General features: G+C 37.2%; 1 protein-coding gene across 1 annotated transcript in view; it reads left to right on the top strand.

The window, feature by feature from the left end:
- SUGCT (succinyl-CoA:glutarate-CoA transferase) overlaps positions 1-23,958 on the top strand; it is a 329,571-nt gene that overhangs the window by 255,658 nt on the left and 49,955 nt on the right. The window contains exon 13 of the mRNA XM_059818897.1: positions 20,004-20,067. Within this exon, the coding sequence (XP_059674880.1) occupies positions 20,004-20,067 (64 nt within the window). The remainder of the gene's footprint in view (positions 1-20,003; positions 20,068-23,958) is intronic.

A 23,958-nucleotide genomic window follows, 5' to 3' on the forward strand; every position in this document is an offset into this window, starting at 1 on the left:
TTTAGCATTTTACATTTGTCTATATTTTACCTTATTATAGCCTCTCCTTACTTTTGTAAAGACGTTTATAGATTTGTTAATCAGATGACATTAAGTACCTAATCTTTATAAAGATTAGGTTTCAGTGTTTTCATTTGAATAGTACTTACAAGGAGAGCCCTTTGAAAAGTTCAAATGAATAGTTGATTTGCCAGATGATGGTGTGTTTCAACCTGAACTGTTTGGTAATTCTTTAAATAGATTAATCTGATAAAGAAAAATTAAAGACAGTATTACTTTGCAGCCATTTAGAATGGGACAGTTTAGAACTGTTTTGATCTTTCGTCTCATTTATACTTTATCAGAACAGGAATATCGGTACTTTGTTTCCAATTGAAACAAACACTTCATAGTTCTTTTTATCCTTTTCGCTTGAACTATGGTTTGAAAAAGGAACTATTTGCAGAAGGATAACCGTTAAAAACACTCCTTTACTTCCAGAAGACTTCAAAATCTCCACAATTCCTAGTTAGAAAAAATAGAATTTAACTCTACTGATTTAAAAATTTATGTTCTGAAAATACAAGCTCAGTTCCAATTGCACATGTGAATAGCCTAACTACTTTGAGTTCCCGGGAACATTATGCACTGATAAAGCTACTTAGGTTCTTAGAAGTGTTTGAACAACTAAGTCTCTTAAGCTTTTGTGTCTACTTAGAACGGCAACAGAGGTTTTGTAGCTGCACAATGCCCGAAACAACATACTCCAGTATTTCTCTAAGCACAACTGTACAAAGTATCATTTATGATTGTTGTTTATAATAATTAGGAGCTGATTTTAGCTCAAAACAACAACAACAAAAGGGGGGGGGGGGTGAGACTATAAATCTTGATACTGGATGTTCTTGTGTTCTTTTCCTCATAACATCCAGTGGTACTTATGCAAGATTGAGCCTGCTGGAAATTCTTGAAGGTTGAAAAAGAGGAAAGAAAAGGAGAGGCAGCCACCTTGATGAGTCAAGCAGATTTCAGAAAGGGCCATTATAGATAAAATGGTTCTGAGCCCAGAACAGAAATAAAGTAAACAAATTGAAAATTAAGAAAATTAAATATAAACAACATCGGGTGATATATTTGTCCTTCCTACTTTTCTTTCCAGTTATAGCACTACCAGGGAAATTCACACTGTCTGAAGGGACTGAAGGTTATGTACAATAGCGTGTGAATAATCAGGTGAAAGATCATCACAGCTGACAAGATCAACATCCTGCTGTAGATTTGTTCAAGTCTGTAGCTGAAAGCATGAGACATGGGAAAGGTACATCTTCCACTGCTTCAAGACTCAAGCCCTCCTTTAAAGCTGCTTCTCTGCCTTTGAAAGGAAAAGCTTCTGAATTCCTGAAGTAAGACACATCTTAAACCATATGAACCACTTTCCGTGCTGACAGAATTTAGTTAAAGCTCATTATGTAAAAAGGTGCTATAAGGAAACTTTATAGAGTGAATGCTCTTTATAAACTGGAAGCTAAGGTTCAGCCAGTTTCCATTTAATCCTCCAATATTGCCTGCAGCAGTCAAGTAAACTTCATAACAGACTCCCTCCCCCCAAATGAAAACCATGTGCCTGCTTCATTTTTTACTCCTTTCCTAGTGCCCCCCATTCAAACCTCTCCTCAGTGCTTTAAAGAACCTTGCAAGAATTCATAGAATTCAAATAGCAAAGTTAACTCTGGCTGTTATTAATTAACCCGCATTAGCACAAGTACTGTCCTTCCTAAACAAGCTAAATTACAGGCAAATGGACAGGGGTGTATGGCAGTGGAAAGTGTTAAAAAGCATGTATGTACACTCTATATTCATGGAGCTTCAAAAATTGCATTAGGATTTTCTTTGTAGTGAAATTAGCTTTAGTAGAGAAGCAAGTAGGCAAAGCAGTGTGATTTGATAAGTACTCATTTTAGTTAAATTGATCTAGGGCAAGAAGACAAGTCTTGGTTTTGGGCTTTTTCTTATGGAATACTCGAGTGCCACCATTTTTAGAAATAATGTATTCATTGCATATTGTCCAAGTAATTTCAGATTTTTTTTTTTTTTCCTGATTTATGTCATTGGGGACTTATTCTCTAAGACGAAAACATTTCTGGAACAACCATAGAATTTCTTCATGACCTTAGCACGCTAACGCATAAAACTAACTGCCAGCAGGCATTAGCAAGCAGGAATCATGGGGACGTCTGCCCTTCCTCTAGATCCTCATTCTGTCCCTCAGAGAGTGCCACCACTGGCAGTTGACCTCATCATTTCAGTGCTGCAGAACGGCATAGACGTTTTATTGACTCCTCAGATTGCTGAGGGAACAGCTACTATTTTCTCAGAATCATGGCTCTACTAATCCTTTTTCAAGGCTTAAATGCAACTTTAAAATACATTGTACATAAAACTGCATATCTGAAACTCTGCATACAAGTAAAAACAATTAAGTGTATAAGAGAAAAGTCTCAAGAAATTTTTAAGAGCATTCCAGAAACAATTTTATGTCTGCTAGAACCCATTAATCAACAAGTATATTTAAACGTGATGGAGTTGAGCTCTTCCACTCAGATTGCCATCACATCCTGATGAGAAAACAACTCTCATGTTTGTCTTTCGTTATGACCAGAGTTTAAAATGAGACTGTGGCTCCACTAAAGAATTTAGATATGGCCTTCATGCCATGAGGACCATGCCCCTAATGCTATATCTGCTGTCAGATCTGTAGTGGCAGTTAGGGGAAAGATTCTTCTATCATCATCAAGTAAAACGCAAAAGAACTCTTACTCTGAGATGTCAGTGCAAAGAAGCAGAAGGTAGGACTGTGAAGCATGTCACAATAAATGGAAGTTAAAGCTAATAGGGATAGACAATGTGGTTTAAATTTTTGAACTCATTTTTTTAATTAATAAATGTGAATTACGCTATTGAATTTTTGAGAAGTAGCTTAAGTCCTTTATTTGTATCTTTTTCTTCCGTGATAACACTATTAATAGTAGTTTTAATTGCTGTTTTCTAGACTTCTGTCTTTGCATGTGTTACAGTGTTTTGTTAATCCTTGTGATGATTTTGGGAAGCATTTTTAACACATATTTACAAAGTTAAAGGGAGGACTAACAGATCTCTATTGTCATTTGATCACAACTGTCAAATTTTAACATATGGTTTTCATGTTGTTCTCAAATGCATTTAAAATTCTTGGCATTAAGTAGCAAAAGAAGAAAAATACACTTCTAAAGACATCTTAGTACTGCACAGTAATATGAGGTTGATGAACTATTGTGTGTTATGTGTTTTACTATATAAACATCTAATTTCAAAATATAGCAATAACATTTTTCTGGATCATAATCCATCAAAAACAATACCATTTTGTAAATCTGAAAAATAAAACTGTACCATTTCTGTTGGTACGAAAAGAAGAAAGAGGTTGTTTGCCTTTAGATTGGTTCCTCTTAGAAATTTGCTATGAGAACAAGCACTGGACTAAGATGAGGTTCTTGAGGGGTTTCTGTGTTCTCTCTGTTTGCAGCCTGAAATGATTCTATGATTACACCTCTTTTCTAAGATGAAATAGCTGTTTTTAAAGGACTAAAATGTTTCCAAGCATGCTATTTTAATTGGAATTTGAAAGACCAGTTATTTCTGAACTTAATACCAGTTTCAAACTCTTTGACAGCTTTTGCAAACAGAAAAGTATGAGTACTTCAGGAGAAAGATTCAGGCAGCTAGCTTCAGCGACAGAATCGCATTCATCTAACATCGCTAGCCTAGCCGAAGAGAGAAAACCAGCCTGCATGCCCGAAGGATGTCTTTAGCCTGTCACTTAGAACTTATACCTAAATAGAGAAATGATAATGAACAAAATGTAGTTACCACTCCAGTTTTCCAAGAGACAACTATGAATGTCCATCTGGGATTCATCACCAACCGGCTAAAACGCAAAACCTGACTGAACAGCAGTAGCCCAGCACGTTTTGGGTTTTGCTCTGACTCCTGTTTGCGTCAGTGGAAATAGGATCTGTTGTCTTGCTAGCTAATCAACATAGAACCCCTGGTTACATTACACAGCTCCTTGTCCAGGTCCCCAGTTACATACTTCTCTTTGTAAAATTATTCCTACTTAATTACAGTGAACCTTTAAGCAACTGTGGGTGCATTTACTTTAGCATTTTAGAGCTTTTGAAACAAATCTCCATTTACCATGCTTTGGTTCCCATTATGCAGCTACCTCAGAGAGAACAGATTGGATTCCTACCTCATTTGCTTTTCTCCCATAATAAACTGTAATTAAAATTAGGCACCTACAATTTAGTAATCAAACACAAGGTAAATATAAGCTAAATCTCTTGTAGCTACGTTTGGGTATCAGTTACATACGTGGAACTTTTTTTATGACTTTTTTTTGGGGGGGGGTACCACATTCCTTAAATTTGAAATTTGTCCCAGCTTAGCATGGTTTATCTTCATAAAGTTCAGCAAAGATTTCATCGCCTTGAATAGCTGAGCAATAATAATAACAAAAAAGCAAGCATCAGACTTATGACAGCTCTGCTGTCTTTGATGTTGTCTTCTTGAGTGATGTGTTTATGCAAGACAAATAAGTAAGCTATCTCCATGAGCCCTACTTGAAAAAACTCCAGATTTGTTCTGGAGATGGAGTATCTCTTCTCTCTTCAAGTATGTGTTGATGGATTAAGGGAGAATGCAGGCAAGCCCTAACTGTCAACTGCCTGCAAGCAAAGAGGCTTGACTAAAGATGGAGCATTTGTCAGTGCTGAAAGGGAAGACTGGATTTTACGCACATCTGAGCTGTCCTTTTATACCTTATACACTTACCACTTATTCAGGTCACATTTTCTGAATGCATTACTGCTTTTTCCTTCAACCCACAGAGTATTGAGTCTAAGCCTTTGAATGTTTTGTTAGATGTAAAAAGGAAAGAACTGATAAGGAACATGTGTGTCAATGGATATATGGGAGCAGTGACAGTGAATTTCAACAATACTCAGGATTTTATTATATAGTGCAAATCATTTTGGAAGCCTGTCTCACCTCTGCTGCTGTAAATCAGAAGGCAGATGACTTATGTCCACTGATCTGAAATTAGCCCAGCACCACGTCTCTTCTGTATCTTTCAGTGTCCCAGGTGCCTTTTATTCTTCTGAAAAATTGCACAAATATTATTTCCCATGTTTTACAGACGAGGAACTGGTGTACACAGTCCTGAATACATCTCAGTTAAAACCAAGCTTTTAAGTGAGATTTTTGAGGTAGCTACATTCTTAATCTAAGATTACTCCATGGTTAATGGAGTAGTATCATAATCCTAGTAATGATAATCATAGTCAAATATCAGAGCCATAATCACCCTCTGGAAGTGTCTTTCTCTCTGTTGCCTATAATGAGGGCAATTTGGTTACCATCTTGTGATCCTTAGTCAAGTGTCTAATGGTAGTTGAGGTGAATGTGGGTCATAAGGTTAATCTCCAAAATCATCCCATACATGCATGGCAGAGCAAGAAATCCCACAATGCGAGTTCAGTTTTCAGTGAGAAATCCTTTCTTTGACTGTCCTCACTAACTTACCAGGTCATGTATTCCATTGCAGTCCGTATCAGTAGTAACTGTAAATTAATTTTATGTGGCAACTGTGTTTTGATCATTTCTGGTTTCCTGTAATTGGAGGGTGGGCTGAGTGCAGTGAACAGTAGTCGTCTTTCAAAAAGCAGCTTTCGGTTGAGTACTGGCAGCTGTAGTATCTTCAGGAGACCATACATGAACAAAAAGACAGAAGTTTTTATCTCTTCCAAAAGAATATTTCTTCAGACACAAGATTGAAGTAAAGGGTGGGGAAATGTTGGAATCATATTTTTTTTTCTATTTATTGTAACTAAATAGTGGTATTAGATAAGCGAGAAAATGTTTGCAGGTACACAGATTCAGTTCTGAAGAAGAAAGAAAAGCCTAACTGAAACTAATTTATATCTATTTATGTGTAACTTAAGCTAGAATTTTTATAGGAATAGATTTCCAGTAGGTCTCTGACATGACCTGATCCTCATGGAAAATACTATGATATTGGGCTTTTACATAATCACAGAACCTAGATACTAGAGGTGGATCATGTAACTGAAAAATCCTTCTATCTTCTGAAAAGCCAGGATTGTTCTATACAGTATTTTTTCTAATATTTTTACTTAATTTAGTTTTAAAATTTCTGTCCATCTAAAAGCATAGGTAGATCTTAGCAGTGGGAAATTAAAATGGTGCTAAGTTTATGTTTTTCCTATTTATTTTTCATGGTTTTACATAGCAGTGCATCACCCTAACTTGTTGCTCCCCATCTCCAATTGCTGTTGCTACTGTTTAAATATTTTAAATGGTAATTTCTTCCATGACTTGAATGCATCCAGAGAAGGGCACCAAAGGTGGGGAAGGGGCTGGCAGGGATGTCCTCTGAGGAGCGGCTGAGGACTGGGGGTTTGTCTAGTTTGGAGAGGAGGAGGCTGAGGGGTGACCTCACTGCTCTCTGCAGCTTCCTGAGGAGGGGACGTGGAGAGGGAGATGCTGAGCTCTTCTCCCTGGGACTGAGTGATAGGATGCATGGGAATGACTCAAAGCCATGCCAGGGAAAGTTTAGACTGGACAGGAGGAAGCGTTTCTTTACCGAGAGGGTGGTCAAACCCTGGAACAGGCTTCCTGGGGAGGTGGTCAATGCCCCACGCCTGTCAGTGTTTAAGAGGTGTTTGGACAATGGCCTTAATACCATGCTTGAACTTTTGGTCAGCCCTGAAGGGGCCAGGCAGTTGGACTAGATGGTCATTGTAGGTCCCTTCCAGCTGAACTGTTCAATTCTTCTATTCTATTCTTCTTCTATTGCATGACTCTTACCTAGCATAGGAAAAAATAGTCATGTCTTTTGCTTTTCCCTTTATTGTAAGTCAATTTTTGTGACTTCTGATCCACATTCTTTGTTTGGTACTTTGTTTTCTGGTTGGCACAAAACCCAAATAGTGCAAAATTGGAAGTCACAATATTAAAGAAACACTTCTAAAAGTTACTTAGGCTCTTCTAGGTTTTGGACTGAAAGCCTACATAAGTTCTTGTTTTATTTCAACATTCATGTGTCTCTGTTAAGGAATAAAAGGCCTTTTACCACTTGCCTTTTGAATATCTCTTTCAAGCTCTGCATTTTGTTGACCTCAGTTAAGCAGACTAGTGGGGAAAAAACGTTCAGGCAAATTAAAAATCGGAACAAACAGGCATATGGAACAATTAATTATAACACAAAGAAACTCTAGTTTTATGCACTCCACTGTATATAGCAGATACTTGCTCTGATACTCAAGTGGGATTATGTACACTAACTTTTTGGGGCCTGCATGGAATACTAAGGAGTTGAAGAGATTTATTGTCCAAAAGTAGTTCTGGAAGAAGAATCCTTTTGCAGAACTGGAGTTTACTAGATAGATTTGCCATTTGTAGGAAATACACGCTCTATAATAAGCTAGTGGCATTTTAATCAGAAGGCCCAAACCATGGAATTTTGATGCATTTGTGTTGTATTTAAATTTAACCCAGGTTGGATCTAGTCTCATGAAACAGCTGCAAGCCTAAGACAATCCTTTTTTTAAAAATATTTTTTATTTTATCGTATTAGATGTCATCTGTACATTTTGTATAGTTTGATTCCCCTTCATTCTAATTGTCTGCTTAAATAGCACTAGTTAGAATGAAAGGTCTTATACAAAGAGAATATTCAGAGTAGTGCTTATGGCTTGACATGAGAGATTTCTTCTGGCAAATTGTTGTGTAACTCGCTTCAGATAAACTCAGATACAGTGAAGTGTTGTAAATTGTTATTATGAAGGCCCTGAAATGCTTCAGTACGTCGACATGTACAAATTGCGTTTCCAATTACATTGAACATCTGCTTAGATTTAAATGTTTGGAAGAAATACTCTTCCATCATGAGAGATTACTGTCAATTCTGCTTTGAATGCTATCAAATCCTAGTATTTTCTTATGTAATATTAAATAACAGGTACTGCTATGGAGGTAAAAGAAACTCTCAACACAAGGTTGAGGAGTTAAAGTGCTCAGAACATTTGAAGATGTGGATTTATCCACGTGAACTATTTCGTGCCTTTGTTCATGGAAGCTGGTGTAAGATTTTAAGGGGAAAAATCAGCCCTTAGTATTTTCCTTTTTTTTTTTTTTTTCCCCCTTGGTCTCTCATAGCAACTTGTTTCAGCAACTATGGGCTCTAATCAATTGATCTGTAAAAGGTATGAAGCTGTTTTTCTGGAGGACATGTGAGAATTTCTGTCTCTGTATAGACACTGTGAACTCTCCAGATTTCTGGTAACGATCGTGCTGGGAACAGAGATGAAGAAAGTGTGTCTTAAGGGACTGACAGGGCTTATATTCAGTGTGTAGCTTCCTGAATATAAGTTTTCAGGGATAACATTCATGGTAATTCCACATGGATTTGCTAATCCTTCAGTTTGTTGAGGCTTAGCCGTGGTACCTGCCTTCTGAGGTGTCCATGCTAGGAGCCTGACAGGGCAAAGCAAAGTTCAGGCTTCTTATATGCCAGGTCTGACCACAAATGGGAACGTAATGTGGAAGATTAATGCAGAAATGCAAATTTAATGCTTTATCAGGTTCTCTGTGGTTTTAGGGGTATATTTAGAACTTTCTAACATTTAAGGACAGCTTAAGGAAATGAACAGTGTTTTCCTAAGGTTGGTTTCCATTAAGTAGTTGATGTATATTTTCCAGCCGAACAAGATTTTGTTGTGGGAACATCAGTAGTAAAATGTATAGTATAATAGCCAGTGAAGTTACTGCAGGCTATTGTTAAGTCCTTACATTAGCACTCAAAACTGCGATATTTCTGTTGTGTTTTATAGATTTAGGTCCTGTATTTTCATTGTTAAGGTTAATGGCATAGGATCATTAGCTTCAAAGCAAGAGAAGTCTGGAAGCACTGCAAAGTTCATAAGAAGCATTGTTTTTAAAAACCCGTATTGGTTTTTGCTCACTGTTCTATATACAGTTTTCAAATACTAATTGCTTCTTACAGTAAATTCTCACGGAGCATCTAATGCACATAATTGACTAAGTAACTGTGAAATGTACTATTTTCAAAACTATGTTTTGTTTTTTTTAACGAGGATAGTTTCTGAAAGAAATCACCTCTTTCTTGTGTACACTCCTAGCTTTGAAATAACCTTCCTGGCTTTAGATTTCTTTTTGCCTTACTGCAACTTGGAGAGAAATTTTATGGTTGGGTAATAAAACTCATGAAATTAAATGTTAATAATGGAAAAGTGGATAAAAATAGTTAAGTACTGAACTGCTAGAAAGGAGTGGAAGATAGTGATACAAAGTGGGAACTTATTTTCCACTTAAGTATGCTTCTGCATACACATCTTGCAAGTAGCACTCTTGAATCCCAACTCCTTGGTGTACACATGGGTAGGAGTTCTCTATCTTAAATGCTTTTGTTACAAAGGCCAATGTTAATGGGGCAGAGTATAAATCAGGAAAGATCTCCATGTGCCAGAGTTTCTGTTGATGAAAGTTCCTTTGACTGCCTGACATAAAGCACTGAGGAATTAGAACCCAACACTCAAACTGAACAGCATTGATACTGTTTACCAGTGTAGTCTGCCTGTGTTTCTCCACAGCGCTCCTTTGACTTAAGTCAAAATGCTGTAGTTCAAACCACAGTCACAGTTCCCTTTCTAAAGGGCTACGAAAGTCAGTGCAAGAGTATGCAGGAATAAACCTCTGATGAGGAGAGGTGCAGCGAATCTGTGCCTGCAGCAGGCTGAGGGTCTGCAGGGAGATAGTCCCATCTGGATGTACTTTGCAACGCTAAGCAGGTGCCAATGTTAAGTGGCATTCCTCTGTGGATGAGCAAGTTTTGCAGTCCTGGGAAGGGGTAAGTACTCTGAGCTGATAGACTAGCTCTAACAAAACAATGAATGATGTATAAATAAACCGCAACACTTACATGGCAGGTGAAAGATGGATGGAGTACTTAAAAGAAGGCTCTTGGGAACTCAGTGTGGCGTGCAAGATTGGAAAACTTATACTGATCATGTACTTTGTACTGTGAGAAACAGGTGAGGTCCCTAAGGACCGTCAGAAACCAAGTGATATATTAACATGATGGTACAATGCTGCTGTTCATGGTTCCTTTGCTTACTATTAGCCCAGCAGTAAGTTTGTGAATATTTGAGGCTTTCTGACTATTGCGATTTCTTTTCCTTGTATAAATGTATTCTTGACGTAACATGCATCCCTATCTGAGAAAACACATGATTTCTATAACTATTAGAAGTGTTCTTATTATTCAATATCGTTAAAGATTGCACATTTTGAAATAACAGTTCTCCTACGTGTTGAACAAACACCTCAGTACATTTTTCAGTTCAGAGTTGCGACTACGTGTGACTTATTCCTATACCACATGGCAAAAAAAGTGCTTCTGAAAAATCTCACGTGTACAAAGCCCCACAGAAACCATCAGAATTTTCTCTTCATCATTGCCAGCTCCATAGGCTGGATGTGACCCCTGAATATAATAAGCGTACAAAATATCTGTAGAATTGTTATGAGAACAATGGCAGTGGAAAGGTTCTCGGTATTTCCTCCCCACCAGTCTCCCACTTATGGTACACAGTGCTTGAAGGCATGGTGGGTCCTGGCTTATTACCACTGTAGGAATACGCTTACATTCATTTGCATTTACAAGTTAGTTTCCACAAAGGAAAACATCTGGAAACTTATTTTGGTTTTGTTTAATATGAGAGATAAGTCACAATGAAATAAAATAAAATTAAAGCCTTTCACATGACATTCTTGACACTAAAATAATATAACCCATGTGCAATCCAGGACACTTCTCTTCATTTTTACATTCACTTGCATTTTAAAAAGTTGCTTGTAGTTAGATTTGTCCGTGCTTTTTGATCAGAGATACTGCAAACATAATATTTAAATGCTGAATATAGTTTTTGTAATTATCTAAAGTAGGAAAAATATTATTGAAAAGCAGTGATTTGTAACACCATTGCTAGCAGTAAATTACTGGCAATTCTGACTGAAAGAAGCAAAACCAGGCGGTATTTCAGCCTGTTGCAGTAATAAAATCAGTTTCTATAGCACCTTCCAGGTGATCAGTGTGGAGTTATCAGTGTTATACATGAAAGGTATGCCGCAGCTGGAGACAGGCTCTTTGATCCCCGAGCCAGTGCTTTGCATACAGCCACACCCCATCTTGCTATCAGGCTGAGCCAGGTCTCGTATCCAAATAGCAGTACAACCAACCATCTTTCCTTAAATATTTCTGTGAATTTAGGATTTACACATTCAAACCCACCAAAAATGTGGTTTTAAAATCACATTTCAGTTCTCAGGAAAAAAACAACACATCTGAAAAGTCTATGTATTTTTTAACCCATAAGGACAGATTCTCTCCTCTGCCACGTTCCCAGACTGACGGTGCCAGAGGTCGGCAGGGAGCTATACTTGGGCACATGAGGGAAGGGGCTGATTTCTCAGCACCCGGAGAGCCCCCTGAAGTCAGGGTCAGGTCTGCAACCTTGAAAATTAGAGAATTTACGCAGTTAATTACAGGCTTCTGTCCTTGCGTTTTTGTATATTTTGGCCTGAGTTATAAATCTTTGTTCTCTTAATCTCCTTGCTATTCATTATCAATATTAATTATACCATATGTTAATAAACCCCTCTGCAATACTTTCTTCTCCACAAGAGTTAAAAAAACTGATTCTTCGCTGGAATATGGTCTGCTATTAGAGTAAAAGTACCTTCTTTTACTCTCATTATTTTCCAATACATCTGATGAAAACATTTGAGATTTATATATACGTATTTAGCAGCTGTCTCCTATTTACCTGGACCGTGAAGTATAAGTTGAGTTTAGTACTTTTTCTCAAGAATAAGTATGTGTTTGATGATTAGACAATGGCAAAGGTGTTTCTGCTCTGTCACAAGTGGTTTTCATTGTTTAATATTTTTTGGATTATTTAATGTCTCTTTCTTTTGTGCGTTATACTGTGGCTGATTTAGCAGTAAGGACTTTTTCATTTTTATTTTGTAGTAGTAGGTGCTAAGGGAAGTAAAACATTGATATGAGAACTACTCTAAGTATCAGGGTCATATCTTACTTCAGTTACTGAATTTGAAAGATGATTTAGGAAATTGAATTACTAAAAATATTAATTGCCTGATTCACGTTGGCCACAAAAACAATTTGCTGAGTAGATTCTCAGGGAGGAAGAGGGTAAGGCCAGGACTTGAAGAACAGACTTTCATAGGGTGCCTGAGTGGAGCTGATTGTGGTGGATATAGCCTGTGACAGTATTATGAACTACTAAAAGAATCCTGGAAACTTATCCAGGAAACCTGGTGAAGTTTTATCATCTTTATGCTCACTTTTGAACTGCTTTTAGTCTAACGTGCAGGTTTCATAATTTAAGATTTTTGGTATTTCAGTTAATGGATGACAAGAAGTAGGATTTCCCCTGGCATACTTACGCAGCGCTTTGGAGGAGGAACCACCTCCATGGAAGGGGTTGTCTAGAACCGCAGTAAAAATAGATTGCTGGTGTAGGAAATTAATGAGTGTGGTTTACTCATACAGGAGTTGAGGAAAAGCTGACAAATGAGGGCTCTCACCGTTTAAAGACATCTGCTAATGATGTCAGTCATACAAAAGGTGTAAGGGACGAGAATGAAATGTACAGCAAAACTGAAGGAGGGACAACTGAGAAATTCTGGAAAGCTAATACAGTGTCAAACTTAAGAGTTAAATAAAAAATGACATGGCCAACTCCCTGCTTCCCCAAATGCATAGAAAACTTACACATATCTGTATACCAACATGAGATGTGTAAGAGAAAAAATAGGTGACTTGAAATTCTTGGCAAAGAAAGAGGATCTTGACATGGTAGCCATTACAGAAGAATGTTGGAATGACAAAAATCAATAGGAGAGTGTAATACCTGGCTATAAACTGAACAGGAAGGACAGATTAGGTCATAGAGCTGGGGGAGCAGTATTAGGGCTATACTGTTGAGCCTTCTGATCAGGAAACGGATATTGAGTCCAAAACGTTGAAGGAGATCAAAGAATCAACTAAGCCTAATGAGGTAGTAATAATGGGTGACTTCAACTACCTTCAGCTGGTCAAATGTCACAGTGGGATAGAGCGTAAGGGAAGCAATTTCTCGTCACTCTGAGTGATTGCCTTGTTGGAACATTTAGTTCTAGAGCACGCAAATGGAATGGCAGTTCTCGACTTAAGTGAAGTACAGGAATGCAGGCAAGAAACTCTGAAGTCCTGTATCAAAGCAGGCCTTTTCGAGTTAAAGGCATGACCCCTGTAAAACTTGAATTCAACAATGAAGAGCCGATAGCTAATTTATAGAACCACTATTAGACTGGAGGATGTAAAAACTCTTTAGGCAAAAGATACTAAATAAAAAATAAGGAAATTACATCCTAAGAATCAAGATGGAATCTGGTTGAGGTCTTCTGCAGTAGAACAAGAGACACAGCAGCCAAGTAGAAAAGCAAGAAGTATTTGTATGTGGTTACATGGATCAGGATTTTTTTGAACCGAAGATAATACGCTTCAGGCATCAAAACCCCATGCCTAGGGATGTCAATAAAAAGTAATTTTGTCTACAGCACGTGTGTAAAAAGATGTGAAGCTGTGGCATAAGAAGGACTTTGTCAAAGCCATCACCTCACACCCACAAAGAAAACAAAAAGTTTACCAGAGCAAAAAGTGTGTAAGACACGGGCCTAGCAGGAACGGAGAATAAGGACATTCCAGTGAACTGTGCTTTTCTTTTGTTGTATCCATTTAGTATCACATATGTGGTCCGAGGGACATACGGGACTGTAACATACTCACAGCATTTAGTGTGTCAGAATAAGCGACTGAGAGTAAAGAGATAAATTAACAAGCAACCAGAAACAAAAAAACCCCAGATTTTACTCATTCAAAAATTTGTGAAGAGCATTATTTTTGTTTAAATTAAGTACTGTTCCAGCATGAAATGGTGAGATACTTCAGATACGAGAGGTAGATGCGTCTGAAGTGGAGATAGATGCGATTCACTAATACAGTACTTACATGCCTCGTACGGTAGAGAGATGGTATTACTTTCTCCAGGTGAGCCCTGTATGTTAGAAGCTGTGTTTGGAAAGAAGAATAATAAAGTTATTAGTGATAAAAGACAACTTTCAATGGCAACAGGACTTGAAAACGCTGGGACTCTTGCATTGAAAAAAAACAGGGGGAAGGGGAACATGCTGATATGCAAAACATTCTGCTGCGTAACATCACTCTAGAAATACGAGACTGAGCGGAACCAGACATCAGATAGGGATACATTTTAATATCCTTTTCAAATTTCAAATGAGTTAACATCTTTTTGTTTGGAAAGAGGTGCTTTTAGGATGTGGGATGTGATTCCAATATGGCATTGTGTTCACAACACGCGCTGTTACTTCTTTAGGGGGTGATTATGGCCATAGCCCTATGTTCAGCATGTACAGGAAAAACAGTATTATTATTTTCTTGTGGTTTGGAGGCACTAGTAGTAATTACATTTACCAACAGCCAGCTATCTTGTGGCTACAAAAATATGGAGAAAATGGTTACATCATTTCCTTCGTGGCCCTGAAAATCCTTTTCACTAAACTCTAGATGAAACCGTGAGAGAGTTGTATCTGTACAAATGCATATTTTGAATTCATGGCTCTACATTAAATTGAACTTTTTAAACTTGTGTGTGTGCTGACAACATGTTTGATATGTTTCTGATTCAAGCATCTCCTTCGATCGGGATTTGGAAGCTGACTGTATCTTAGGTAGTACCTAGAATGGATTTGAAACCTTGCTGGCAGCTCAAAGAGAAACCGCATTAACATGGGTGCACATTAACATTTGTTAATGTGCACAATCAGTTACATGACACTTGAAATGAATTAACATGGTATGAAATGAACCTTATGATAATTGCAGACTTTGCCAGATGTTCCCTAGGTGGCCAAACACCCATTATCCACATGAAAAAAGGCAGAAGCAAAGTTCCTGATTCTCCTACCTGCCATTTGTGCTGGTACAATAAAGTATTTTACTTCCTGAGCATGTAAGAGAGCCATTCATTTTTGAGGGATGCAGGGAAGATTAATGCTTTTTAATAATAATATTCATGATTAATTTCTGTTTCACAACTTTTGTTACTTTGCTATATCATCTTTTGTATATGTATTGTTATTGTATCTATCAATTAAGGGACCCATCATCAAGCATCAGGTTTTCTTACAAGTTGTAGAGTGTCCAAGAAAAAACAGATTTCTTTAAATCATCCTGAAGCCATGTCCTGCATGCTGATAGTTTTTTCTAGCTGTTTTTTAGATAGATAAATAGGTACTCACACATAAATCCCAAAGAAAGCCACCATATGTGTTAATGGTCTGTACGTCTTACTACCTTAAGAAACAGCACAGTCATAGAAAAATGAGAGTTTCACCTTTTTCCTTGAAGGATCTGTGAAAGTTGAAAAAGTGTCTTGCACCACTGTATGTACCAGATGGTCTTGTAGAGAATGAGCCTTAACTCCCAAGCGGTCAAAGCTAAAGCCCCTATTTGAATCTAGATTTTCAGCCTTGCAAATCTTTTCCATGAGGTTGAAATTTAAAATTGTTTCTGCAGCCATATTGTGTTTTTATATCATAATTATATTTCTTTTGAAGTTAATTTTATTCTCATTTTCTTCCTTATATGTCACTTGGCTTTTAAGTGAGACTCAAAAGAGACTCAAATATTGAAAGAAAAATGACAATATTGAACTGAACATGCCCACTGGTAATATAAATATTAACGCAGAAAAGTAGTGTCAGTTGAGTAATTTTTTTGAACAAGGTGAGAATACAAGAAATAATGAGAGTTAATATTTGAAAGCAGATGGATAAGGGATTTTAACTGTGCCTGTAATAAAAATTTTAATCACTTTTTAACTTGCGGTTATTAACAATGTTAGGGAAAAGAGCAAAATTAATCATTGAAGTTACTCTATCTGAATTACTGTGAGCTTCACAGCAGCTGATGAAAGTATCCTCCATAGCTTTTCTCATGACAAGCTAAGAGGAAATGATGAAACAATTGAGAATATATATGATGAAATATATTAAATTACCCTTGGTTTGCATTACACAAGTAAAACGTTAAGATCTTTGCTTAAAAGATTCTATGTGGGCTTCCTTGCGTATAGTATTGGGAAAATAATATTGAAGTATTTTTTTAATTAAATTCTTTTATTCTCTGAGGTTAGAAGACATAATCATATGAGTTGTTCTCTTTGCTGTAGTTTGAATAAAATAATGTAATAGCCTACAGCGGCTAAATAAATTTAAAATATAGTGACTTCTGTTGTTTTTATCCATCACCAAACAATATTTTCATTTTGTAACATGGGCAAATCTGATACTGTCTGCATATACAATAAATAATCCCAAAGTAGAGTTGTAGCAACTAATGATAGAAAATTACATACATTCTGCATTATGTATATAATATCTAAATAGTTTTTTCAAATTCAGTCTGCAAGAAAACAAAATTTTTTTAAAAAAGATTATGTAGCAGAAGTTGATGCAGGAATCATTATAACTGATGGCACAAATCAGAGCAACCCTATTTTCTATTGACTTCAGTATGCAGAGATTTTTTTACTATTTCATGTTGTGTAATTTTTTCTTTCTTGCAAACAGGAGAGACTTTTGCTTTACAGTTCTAAGTGTCAGGAGGAAAGACATAAACATGTAGGAACGAAAAAAAAAATCCTACATGAACATGTCACAACTAACAGCAGGACACTGCTAATACTATTGTTGAGAAAAGATGACAAAATGGTGACATCAGGTTTTCTTTTCATTAACCAGTAGACAGACAAGAGAGGTTCCTTCTTTAATCTACAAGATGACTGTATTTGAAATGAAATGAAATGGCATGGAAAGTTTATTACTGAAAGACAGAAGACTGTGCTTCTGATTCCCTTACAATGATCTCATTATAATCAGTGTAAAATGCCATCCAAACATTAATTTGATTCACAAAACCTCAAATGGTAACAGATAATATAGTAATAGAGTATTTCTAGCCTGGAAAGTAAGCCATATGGGAAAAAAAATTAAAAAATGGATCTACTGTTGGCTGTCATCTTTTACATGATCTGCTTGATTCATCAGTTCCTTATGCTGAGCTAAGGTGAACACAAAGGGGATAGAGGACTCTACCACATCAGAAGGATCACAACTATTTGAGTGGTACAAGACAATGGAGGAGAAGACCTTCAAGTTCTGTCTCTTCGTCCTCAGGCTTTCCTTGTCTTTGATGATTATGGACATGAACATTGGATTTTCCAAAAGGCTAGGATGCAGTAATCTTATATGTTTCCTTCATAGTTTTTAGAATGCATGTGAGGAGGAGCCAGTGAAGTTGTTTTTTCAATTTCTGTTTGGGAACCGTCATAGGGGAACACATGAAACAGGAAATTACACAGTTCTTTTAAACAGTGTTGCTGGTGTTGGAAAACCCCAGTCGTTGGCCAGATTCATTGCCTGGGGGTTGTTTTCTTCAAAAGAAAAGGTGGAACTGAGTATACCAATATAGGCTTAATAACTGTAGAAAATAAGAGTAATAAGCGTAATGACAATTGCAGTGTTTTCGAGAAAATAATGTATCTGAGAGGGAAAATCAACACCGTACTTACGAAAATGGAAAGGAAGCTTGACTGTGGCTTAAACAATGCTTTTAAAAGGGAATAGAAGTTAGACTGGTAATCCTCAAAGATACTGAAGGTTTTTCTTCATTCATTCTGTAAAAAAAAAGGAGATGGAATTTGAGTCTAACAAAAGGAAATCTTTTAAAAGTGATGTAAGTCTGCCTTATCAGAATAAGAATTTAGAGACCTGGAACACAGGAAGGCATGAATTTTGTGGAGTCCTGAGCAGCTGCTAGAGAATTTGTATGTTTTTCTTTAACCAAATGGTGCCACTTTTAGGTGCAGCCTTTAATTTGCCATCTAAAGCACATCTAAAGAAGTGCTTATGCACCTGAGCGTGCTGTTGATTTCAAGTTCAAATAAGCGTGTTTTCTTGCATTTAGGTCACAATAATCAATTAAATGCATAAAAAAAGCCTACGTAAGTAAGTTACAGAGAAAGAGGCCAAACTTTCAATACTGTTTGATTAAGGGCATAACTGGGCAGATTCTAAATATGAGTTAAAACAAGCAATTGCATTTTCCAATTCTGTCATTTGGGAAAAAGTTCTGAATGTCTCACTTGAACGTCTACCAAAACTGGTGTTAACCTTCCGAAAGAGAAATAGAACTAATGATTTGGTACAGCGCCAAACAATTAGACCAGTGAACAGGCATTCTTCCACCAGCATCTATTATCGGAAATATCTGGATTTCTAAATGTCAGCTAAATAGGCTCACCCCACAAGCTAAGAGAAAGCTGACCTGACCTTTTGACACCACCTGTTCAGGAATGGGAATTTCTTAAGCATGCTATTCTACACAGATAAAAGGTTCACAAAATTTGACCTGGAAAGAATGGCTAAAGGAATTAGTTTTGTTTAGTCTAGAAAAGAGCAGACTGAGGGGAGGATGTGATTACAATCTTCCAGTACGTAAAAGAATGTTATAAAGATGCTAGCGATTGGGTTTGTGTCTCTAGTTGGAGAAAAGACAAGAATAAAGATGTTTAATACAAAGCAAAGATATTTAGATTATGTATTAGGAGAAAAATTTCTAACAATAAAAACAGAGAATATGGTGCAGACTGCATAAGTAAATTTTCATCTTGTAACTGGAAATTTTCAAGAATCATTAGACCATCACCTGTCATTAATAGTCAAGGATGCTAGTGTTGTTCACGGTGCAAGGTGACTAGGTAGATGTATTACGTGATCACTTAACAGTCTTTGCCCATCTTTCGTTTCTATAGCTGATACATTTGGCAAGGCACTCTATTTTATTTCAGCTTTGTTGTTATATTGGATATGAAAATAATTGGTTAATGGGAGGCTTTTTATTTGTAGAAGATACTTTAGTAACAAAATAAATCATCTTTAAGAGTTCTGATTATGTGATTAAGATAACAGTGTTAGAAGGATGGCAGAATAATAGGTAAGGAAATGATGAAGATTACTTACTGGCTTTGGATGCAGAATTCTATTAACAATAGCAGTGTGTTTGCTATTATGAATTTCTTTTTTTCTGTTACTTGAGAATTGTGGTATCATACATTGTTTTCTGGTTGAAGTTAATAACAAGGAACTAGAAATTGTGATGAATAATCATCCAATACAGATATACATGGAGCTGAAGCATGGCATACCCACTCGAAAGAACAGAAATAACATCAAAATTATGGCATCTTTCCTGAATGTTTGTAAGAACTACTGAGACAGCATTTCATAGTGTGATCCATCACAAGCTCAAAAGCAACTGAGTAACAGTGAAAAAAACCACTAGGGCGTAAGTTGTGTATAGGCCTTCAATACATATTGCAGATTGAAAGTGAAAGTGGGTGAAGGTTTTAATTCTCATTCCATGTTGGTACTAGTTGTTTGTTGGTGGTTAAAAGCATGACATGCTTGCAGCTCAGTTTCTTATGTTTTATGTTGGATATAAGAGCTTAAAAATGTTAGACTTGTGAAGTCTTACGGAAGCATTTATTTAAATGCATAAAATAGAGAGTAGTGTCAAACATCAGGGCTTTCATTTTACAAATTACTTGAATTGTAGCTCCCTGTATTTTCAGATTTTCTATGAAAGAACATGATAATACTTACCTCTCTTTTCCCCTTGAGTTTAGGAACTGATTATATATTTTTTTAATTACATACGATTTTGGGGTTTTTTTTTCTAGGTGCTGCACAATGGACTTGTGATGGAAATGAATCATCCAACAGCTGGGAGGATAGCTGTTCCAGGTTAGATGTTTAATTCTTTTTTCTAAATGGAGCTTGAAATTAAATGCTACATGACATCCTGAGTAGTTCTAGAACTAGGCTGAGGACATGACACATCTTCACATTTCACTCAAATGAACAAAAGTTTAACCAGGAAGACATTTGTGCTCATATTCATTCCAGTAGCAGAAAAATGGGTTAAAATGTGCGTCAGAATAGCTTCTGGTTTTCATCGGTCAGTTGTCATAAAACATGAACATGGATTTGATAATATTTGCAAACTCCCACTGCTAGAAATATTACTGCTAAATCATCTACACGAATATGTGAATCTGTTTTTGATTTAGTTCTATTTTGCAAGTTACACAGGCTTCTTTTAGGGACGTTTCTGTTGTAAAAAACAAAAAAAAAAAGGAGAAAGAGGAGGGAATTTCGTACTGAAGGTTTCATCACGCTGTTTTCTTTAATGAGGTTAGACATGAAGCTCTGCAATGATGAAGTCTTAAATAGCTATTTTGGATTTCCAAAGAATACAGAAGTAATAAACCAGTCTCTCCTCTTTTAAGCTCTAAGTGGATCAGGACTTGGAGCTGGTGTAGTTTTACTTCCATTAGAGTTAGTTAATGGAATGGGGTTAGGTTCGTCTAGAGCCATTATGAAACTACTCATTCAGGTCCTCGCAGTTGGCTCTGTTTTGACAACTGAGCCTTATCTGATAATCTGCTAGCTATTGGGTCAACTTTTTCTGCTTCTCTATGCTTTTCTCTCTCCCAAGCCACATTGAGAATTGTTTCCTCCCTCATTCAAAGCACCATGTCATTTTTATTTTTATAACATCTTCTCCTTACATTGTGATTTTCTGTGCCAAATTCCACCCTCTGACACAGCATCCAGTTGTCATCAATTTCAGTTGACTTGAGCACATGTAGTGGTAAGAAGAATTTGACCCATAAAATTTATCTTAATTTGCACATCCTGGAATCACACTGGGATGCAGAAAGAATTATTTGAAAGAAATCAATCCCATATTAGATCATGTTTTCTGCATGAATAGAGGGGGTGTTTTGTGTGCGTGTATGTGTGTGCTTCATATTTGCTTTTTATCACAGTTTGCATTCCACATTTGGTCCCACTAGGCTTGGAGGTTTGGTTGATTGTATTCAAAAATCCTTCTCTAATTTAGATGCACGTATCTGGAAATAGTAATCCTTTTGGTTTAGTTTCTAACAGAAAAGTAATCCTGGTTTATTTATCCAAAATGAAAAGACTAATAAGGGTTTTGATTTAATTCTTTTTAAAGAAGTGGGCAGAAAAGCCTTGCAGATGGTAGAGAAAGTGCGTAAGGTTTTCATGTTGCATACAATGTATAATCTATCTTAGAGAAAGCAAATACTCCTTAAGGGGATAGGTTAAACTGCAAGAAGAGGAAGGAGATGAAAGGAATGTTCTAATGTCTGTCAGCAGTGATAGAATGTATTGGCAAGAGAGTGAGTTTTTACATAGGTAAGCCATAGTACTTCCCAAATCCTTAGTTATTTTTTATTTTATTAAACCAGTGACACTGCACTAAACTAAAATAAATCATCTTAATCTCTAATGGTTTGCCATTTAGATGGGCTTCTATGAAGAGTTTCTTGTATTGAAGCAGATGGCTGAAATGATTATTGGATATTTGAGCAGGAAACGGAGAATTCCTTCCTTTCCTGGCATGGGAGGGTAAGGAGGGAAGAGACAGGGGAGGGAAGGGTGAAGGACACTCATTCAGTGTGAGCAGAATGGACCTATTGATATCACTGGAAAGACAGTGCATTACTCTGTCCCAAAATTCAAGTGCGTAAGTGAGTTTGGCCACTGTTGATGGTAGGTAATGGAAATATCCTGCAATTGTCCTGGTCAATGGCATATCTGAAGAGTACGGGGGAGAGTGTGCGGAGAAGACCTCCGGTAGATAAACTTTCTCAGTGACTGTTTAAAACAATAACAACTTTTTTTTTCAATGTGATTATATATGAATATATTATATTTGGTAGAGAACAACTTTACTAAGCTCTCAGTTTCTGGCTGAAGGTTGCTTAACAAAGATACTAACGTGAATGTTGAAACTGAATAGACTAAAAATGTCTCTCCTTAAAGAGACTGGGGAGACTCTGATCCCAAAATAAAAATGGGTGACTGTTACTTCTTAATCATATAAGCCACATTTTAATATGTCTTTTAGTAATTGAATGGGACATCACGCTTGAGGCTCTTGACAGAGGTCAGACTTGTGCTGCCAAGTAAAGTTGTGAGTGCAGCTACATACGCTTGCTGAGTGAGAGCATGCTGGCAGATTTCAGCTCCAAGTGTCACGGTGGCCTCTGTGTCTAGCATGTTGGTTTTGCCATTAGTCCTTCTCCAGGCATGTCCCCACTTTGAGAGTGGGTTCAAATCTGTATATGAATCCTCATGTGTAGATCTTGCATCATGAAATTCTGGGGAATTTTGCCATTGACTTTAATGTAGGCTACATTTTTAATGTTGGACATGGTGATTCATACCCCTTCTTTGCTTAAATATCTTTAGATATGGTTACTGAATTTGGTTCTTTCCACACCTAGTCAATGCTTTCCCCCATGCCTTTTTTTATAATTTCCAGCCTGAGAATATAATGTGTGCCAATAAGCACATTGCAAGGTACTGGTGGACTGGAGTCGGAGAAGTCGCATTGTAAAAATGGTATTTCTATCCATTTTTCTTTTCAAAATGTGTATTGATGGTAGGAGAGATACAGACCTGGTATTTTGATACCTCTCACTTAAGGAATTAATTGAAAAAATGTCTTTGCACATATACACCGCTGTTACTATTAGCAAGATATCTTAGATTCAAGAATGGCTGTGAAAAAGGGAGTTCATCATGTCTGACTAAGAGTGACTGTATTGTAAGATTGTAAGACCATTTTAAAGAAAAATGTGGTTCCGTGGTAGTTGAGGGATTTCATTAGGATAATGTTTCACATATACCATTCAGTATATTCATGTTGTGAAGTTATTCTAGAGCTGACTTGTCACATACATATATGTATACATATACATATACTTGCCATATCATATATACAGAAGGTGCAATACTGTGAGAGGTCCTCACCTGAGTCCCAAAGGCCTGGCACTGTACTGCAGTCATTCTTCACAGGACTGGTTCATCTGATTGCAGGGCTGTACTGCTGAATCTCTTCTGGGTCTGTATCTGAAGTCAGCTTAATCATCTTCAGTTCGGGGCAGGGCTCCAAAGGTGATCAGGAGCTGGAGCACCTCAGCTGGAGAAGCTGAGGAAGAGGGGCTGGTTCAGCTGGGGAAAAGGCAGCCTCAGGGGGCCTGGCAGCAGCCCCCCAGCACCTTGTGGGGAGGTTACCAACGTGAAGAGCCAGGCTTTTCACAGCAGCGCGTGGTGGGAGGATGAGAGACAAGAGAAATTCAGACCAGACACCGGGAAAGTCTTTTTCATCATGACGACAGCCAGGCGGTGGAGCAAGTTGCCCAGAGAGGTTGTGGAGGCTCTGTTCTTGGAGGTTTTCAAGAAACAACTATATAAAGCCATGAGCAGCCTGGTCTGACCTCAGACCGGACCCTGATTTGAGCAAGAGCTTGGACTGGAGACCTCCTGAGGTCCTTTCTAACTTGGATTACATTCTTATTCTGTGATTAACCTCAATATTTTCTCACTGAGCTCTGTTGTGCTTAGCCCTTTCTGTAGAGATCTGGAGGAGAAATGACATAGTTTTAAGAAAATGGGAACTGTAGAGCACAGAAAGTACTTTTGAGGGCAAAAAATGATAGGGGAGAGATGTTTTATAGAGTGCCAGATTGCAGATGATGCTGTATGGCACAGGCACAATACAGTTAAGTGAAGGGACAAAATTTCAAGAAGCTTTAG

Source organism: Gavia stellata, chromosome 6, assembly GCF_030936135.1.
Source record: "Gavia stellata isolate bGavSte3 chromosome 6, bGavSte3.hap2, whole genome shotgun sequence".
NCBI lineage: Eukaryota > Metazoa > Chordata > Aves > Gaviiformes > Gaviidae > Gavia > Gavia stellata.